This window comes from Atta cephalotes (genome assembly GCF_000143395.1).
Source record: "Atta cephalotes unplaced genomic scaffold scaffold00055, whole genome shotgun sequence".
In the NCBI taxonomy this organism is placed as follows: Eukaryota; Metazoa; Arthropoda; class Insecta; order Hymenoptera; family Formicidae; genus Atta; species Atta cephalotes.
In genome coordinates, this window is record NW_012130119.1 from 1,398,677 (window position 1) to 1,405,355 (window position 6,679).

Sequence of the window (6,679 nt, forward strand, 5' to 3'; positions counted from 1 at the left end):
TCCTTCTATCTCTCTCTATTCTAACAAATAATAGTATATATATATATATATATATATATATACATATATATATAATTTATAATGATTTATTTAAGCATTAAAGATATAGCGACCGTTATAGACTAACCTCCCCCAGTGTGACACCTTGACGTGGTAGGGAGGCTCACTGTAGATCGTGCCCTGCGGTTGGAGCCACCGTCAGCATTTGCTGGCGGGGGCAATCGGTCGAGGATGCCGATCCGCGGTGCTAAGTGCACACTGTACAGGTCTTTCGCTAAATAGGGAGAACCTGTACATATCCAAGCAGAACAATACAAAGTCACAATAATGTAAAAATGATATTAAAATAACTCGAAAATGAACCTGAAAAATAACTTTTAAATCATTTTGAAGTTATTTTGACATCATTTTGATATCGTAATGACTTGTTGTTCTGCTTGAATAAGAGAGAGTAATGGTAATTATCTTATATAATATTATAAATTTGTATATTTACGTAAAAACTGTGAAATATACTATTGTTGTTGTAATTTTCCAATATAAAGACACTTACAGAATCAAAGGTAAAATGTACTAATTTTTGTAAAAATTCACAATTTTATATATTTCTATTATAAATTGTGTAATTTTTACACATATTATTTACGTAACTTATTTTCTTTACAGTGTTAACGAAGTTCATCCCATTTCCCCTAATGCTCACGGTCATTCGATTTTCCACGTGAAGCAGGGTCTATTCCATCTTACCCTCTATTTAGGGGCGCATGACATTCCACGTGAAGCGAAATCCATATAAGTTCTACATACTCGTACATATCACAAACTATCTTAATCAATACTATTAGGTGAAATAGATCCTGCTTCACGTGGAAAGTCGGATACCCATGAACATTGAGGGAAATGAGATAAGCTTCGTTTTGCATGTAAAATCATTATGCAAGGAGATTTGGAATAGTTTTCAACATTGTATGTAGCAGAAATAAGATGTTAATTATTAAAATTTTTTTATTATGGCTTTTTAATGACTTTTTGATTGATACCGCACAAGGGCGGCTTAGAGCAATCTCACGAAGCACCAGGGCATGAGGGCGCCGTTCGGTGGAGAAAAAAAATTACTGTTCAAAAATTGCGATCTGCAGCAATTTTTGGACAGTAATTTTTATTTCCCCACTGTTCGCCGGTATCGGAGAATGAGTTGATCGAAGTAGATATTAGTTGAAGTAGTAAAACAACTTTCTAAGGTTTTGTAATTAATATTTGCCTGGTTACTCTCCATTTTCTTTTGTTCATATTATATTTATGTATAGTCCTTTAGTTTTTTAGCGAATTTCTAAGTACTACTTTTGCGCTATAATTGCAAATGTATTGTCACTTCTTTTCTAGCACAGGAACATACATTAAAAGTACACTAACTTCAAATGCAATTATCTTTTAAATGCCCATGTTACTCTCCGCCCCACAAAATTATGCGTACGTATAAAAAAATAGCATTATCTTTAAATAACAAAAGCTTTAAACAAATCTTAAGTTATCTTGCGACACAATCACCTTAACGGATAACGATCGATAAAATTTCGGAGATTATTCAAGATCATGATCTTGATATTGTAATATGGAGGTTGCTCGATCGGAGTTTGCACATCGCGTGTGTGCATAACAATGAGATAGTATCGAGTCTCCTGACTTTTTAATTATTATTATTGAATGCAGTAGGATGTTTGTGCGTTTTGTTATCACTATGTATTAAATTAATTAGACCGATTCTAATAAAGTATAGTAAGAATATGAAATCGATAATCACTGTAAAATAAAGAGCAAGAGGATCCGAAAGATAAATGCATCCAACGCAAGTTCACTGGCATAATATAATATTTCATTATATTAATATATGTATATACACAGAACAATCATTAACAGTAAATTTCTTGCCATATACATGCTATGGATTATATGGATTATAAGCATAAATCCATACATGACATGCAAATATTTTTTTTTTCGGCAGCTTTGTTCAGGTATTATTTTTTGGTGATGTTGGGGGGCAGGCTTGTAGGTTGTAATATTTGTTTTTAAATTAATTATGAGAGGAGACTTTTAATTGTTCTAACGAAATAATTTTGAATTGTTTATATTATCTTCGGCTGTAGATTGTTCTCTGTTCAAATTGAATAATATTTATTATGATAGAAATTATTAATAAACATATTTCAAGAAAACATATAGTAAAATTCTTCACGTGAAACACTAGAATAATATATTTCGTTATGTAGTGTTTCAGATCATTCGTATCATGTTTTTATCTTTACAGGATAAGGTCCAATCGAAAAAATGTTCAAACAAAAGTGATAGGGCTTCTAATAACCTATTTAGTGGCGCTATGAGTTTGACCTTTAGTAGCATCGCCAAGGATTAACACAACAATTTTTTTCAATGGAATACTCCATTTTTTTATTGCATATTTTTATAGTACACCTCAAGACCTTTCCAAACTTGACAAATATTATCCAGGTCCTCTATTGAAATAACACAATGCATTTCTGAATCAGACATTATCCATGATGCTCATGATGCTCCTTTTGTGCGGCATACAGTCACGGCAACATCCTGCTAACCTGAGCAGGCATTTAATTTCTAGTATTGCAAAAATGCATACTTTTCCCTGGAGGTAGAATGCAATAAGGCGCATTTTTTAAATAGTAATATTCCCAGTACACTATTCCTCTAGCGAATCTTTTTCAATTTCTATTAGTATTTTTCTTAAAAATGGATAAAATTTTAATTTTTTTTATTTTGTATGAAGAAACGACGAAAATAATCCATAGTGAGATTAACAAGTTTAATGACATTAGAAGATATTCATAATGGGTACTTATATTTAAGACTGTGTTAAGTATAGTCTTATTAAAATGTCTTATTGAATATATCAATTACATAGAGCTCTACAAACATCTTAAAGCATAACTTAACAATCTTAAAATAAGGACGAATTATGAATATCATTTTTTATACTCTCTTTTCATATACATAGAATACAATGCATAGAATACATAAACGAACAAAATGATATAAATTAATGATATAAATTAAAATATAAATATTGAAATAAAATTTTAAAATACTTATACTGGAAAAAAATTTAACGAAAAAAAAATTTGAATAAATATTTGTTTAAATAATATCCTAATGAGACCATTAATTACAGTAAATATATATTTCTTCAAATTAAAAAAAATTATACTTAATTTAAATATCATTTTTTTTAAATCGAATAAATATTTATTTTCTGTAAGTAAATGGATCCATTAGTATTATCTAAACAAATATCTATTCAAATTTTTGTACTTTTTTTTCAGTGTACTAATTTTAATATATAATATAATTCTCACATGCAATATGATTAAAATAAATAAAGTATAGGACGAATTACAGTAACAAAAATAATAATTGATTAAATGCCACAAATTCCAAAAAATTTTCTCTCAATGTATCTATATTTAATCTATATTTTACAACAACAGAACCACGCAAAGTATTAAATTCTGATTTTAATAAAACTTTGTATAAGGTAAAAAACCAAAATGATCGATCACTGTTTTACATCACCATCGCGGTTGTGTCGCATCCTGTTTCAGTCGTGCATTGTCATTTCCCCGATAGATCAGAATGGGGTGCCTCTAGAAAAGAGAGGAAGAAACGAAAAAGAGCGAGAGTCCTGGAATAATTTGTAATAATGCGTGAACAGCTGACACTGAAGATTAGGTAAACTACGAGCCTGATGATTTACACTAAATTGCTTTACTTGGCTTAGAAATGCACAACAAGGAATGCACAACTTGTGTTTGTGTAATGACGCTGCATAGAATTGTGACAGCAAGAAAAAATCACGACGATTTTTTGCCATTATCTTAATTACATGCTCCATAAGCAAAAATGCCATCTACTCATTGCTACTGTTTTGCTGGAAACACTTTACAAAGCTACGCGTTTCTAATCAAGTCATTACACATTTCCTTTACATATGTAATCCAATATCTAACTTTCAACGATCTTTTTGCGCAGTCCATTATTTATTAAAAAGAAGAGAATAAATCTATAGCTATCAAATTGCGGAATATTTATAATATTAAGACCTGGTTGCATCAATGTTACTTTAACTTTAAGCAAAGCTTAAAATTCGCTCTGTCTCTATCTCTCTCCGTCTCTCTTTAAAACGAGACAGAAAGAGTTTTAAGTCTTGCTTACATAACATTGATACAATCGGATCTAAATCAAGCACAAAAAGAATATTATGTGCTTATGTTAAATATGTTAATATATATTCTGTTCATTTATCACTATTTTAGATTGATATTTTAGATATTAGAAACAAAAAAGACATAATAAAGATTCTTGCAAATCATATTTGAATATAAATTTTTTAATAAAACAACAAATTAAGTATTAAATTACATATTTATTTCTATATAATATTAAATTACTATATAGAAATACTATATAAAAATAAATAAATAATTTAATTTCTTTACAAGACAGGAAGATAATTTTCGATATATTTTATAAGTCTACTCTATTTTATCAATTACAAATTGTTTGCAATTGATAAAAATTTTTTTGATGATATAGCTTTGTAAAGTGTTTTCAGCAAAATAGTAACAACAATGAGTCGATGGCATTTTTGTTTGTGGAGCATATAATTAAGATAATGGCAGAAAATCGTTGTGATCTTTTCTCGCTGTCTCAATACTGTGCAACGTCATCGCATAAACACAGGTTGTGCGTTCCTTGTTGTGCATTTCTAAGCCAAGTAATGCAATTTAATGCAAATCGTCAGTGCGAGATTTGTAGTTTACCAAATCTTCAGTGTCAGCTGTTCACACATCATTACAAATTATTCCAAGACTCTCGCTCTTTTTCATTTCTTCCTCTCTCTTCTAGAGGGACTCCGTTCTGATCTATCGGGGAAATGACAATGCATGACTGAAACAGGATGCGACACAATAACCGCGACGGTGATGTAAAACAGTGATCGATCATTTTGGTTTTTTATATATCTATTGTATACAAAGTTTTATTAAAATCAGAATTTAACACTTTGCAAGATTGTCTGTTGTAACAAAACTATTAAACAGATAGATTGAGAGAAAAATTTTTGATATTTGTGGCATTTAATCAATTATTGTTTTCATTATTGTAATTCGTCCTATATTTTATTTATTTTAATTGTATTGCATGTGAGAATTAAATATAAAAAAATTATATATAATAAAAGTATACTGAAAAAAAATTTACGAAATTTGAATAAATATTTGTTTAGATAATACCAATGCAACCATTTGCTTACAGAAAATAAATGTGATTGATTCGATTTTTAAAAAATGAATTTAAATTATAATTTTTTTAATTGAATAAATATATTTACTATATTTACTATTAAGTAAATGGTCCCATTGGTACTATTTAAACAAATATTTATTCAAATTTTTTTCGTAAATTTTTTTTCAATATAAGTAGGTATATTAAATTAATTTTATTTCGATTAATTTATATCATTTTGTTCATTTGTTCTATGCTTGTATTCTACCTATATAAAGAGAGATAATATAAAAGATGATATTCATAGTCTATTTGTATTTGAAGATTGTCTTAAGTTATGTCTTAAGATATTTATATATAGCTCTGTGTGATTGATATATTTCAATAAGACATTTTAATAAGACTATACTTAACACAGTCTTAAATATAAGCACCCATGAATATCATCGTTAAACATTGCGATGATCGACGATGACAGGTTAGGCGCGTTAACAAGCGAAGATAAAAATTCGATAAATTCATCTACATGATCAACCGAAATCAGGATATTGAGTGGATGATATCGCAAGACCTAAATCGATAAGCTATGTTGTCTGAGAAATATAACGCCTAGCAGCGGTAAAAAAAAATGATACTGTAGAAAAAGAGTGACAAGAAGGACACGAAGAAGAAGAAAAGGATAGCAAGAAGGAGACGAATGAGGAGGAGGAAAAGGAGAAAGAGGAAGACAGGTATCCGCGTCGGCTCGATCAAGCGTCGATGACTCTACAACTTTTCGTGAGTATGGACGAGGAGTATCCTGGAGGGGTCTCAAGAAATGGCGGTCGAGGCGACAGCCTCGTCCCCCATGCTCTTTTTCTCTCGGGACAAATTAGATAAAAACAAAAACACCGCTCCTTCCCTCTTCCCTTCGTCACCCCGCGCGCTTTCTCATCTCGAATCGGTTGGACAAGCGACGGGGCTGATGCCGCGGCAAGAAAAGGTGTTGTGGGGCTCATCGGGGTCTTCATTGTGCGCGTAATGGGCCCAAAGTAATTAACCGAGCGCGGCTTCGAAAGCCGCAGCAAACACTCGCCGCTTCTGTTTCGCAGCCGCCGCGACTGGAAAAATAGGATTTGGTTCTATGCGGACCCCTGTCCGGGTTCTCCCCTAAGGCGAAACACGCTGATTTTCACCCACGCCGAGTCATCGAGGCGGTGCGACGCACGATTTTTCACACACTGTCTCATCTCACACCTACAAATCTCGAACGTCGTATTCAGGACTTCTAGTCAATCAACTGTTATTCGATATACTTTAAATTTGAAAATAAAGTTTTTTTATGATATATATATATATATATATATATATATATATATATATATAT

The 6,679-nt window shown here is 31.0% G+C and overlaps 1 protein-coding gene across 1 annotated transcript in view; it reads right to left on the reverse strand.

Moving 5' to 3' along the window:
• The window catches only part of LOC105623332, a 68,519-nt gene that overhangs the window by 45,668 nt on the left and 16,172 nt on the right, over nucleotides 1–6,679 (reverse strand). Inside the window, exon 4 of the mRNA XM_012204727.1 lies at nucleotides 128–289. Within this exon, the coding sequence (XP_012060117.1) occupies nucleotides 128–289 (162 nt within the window). The remainder of the gene's footprint in view (nucleotides 1–127; nucleotides 290–6,679) is intronic.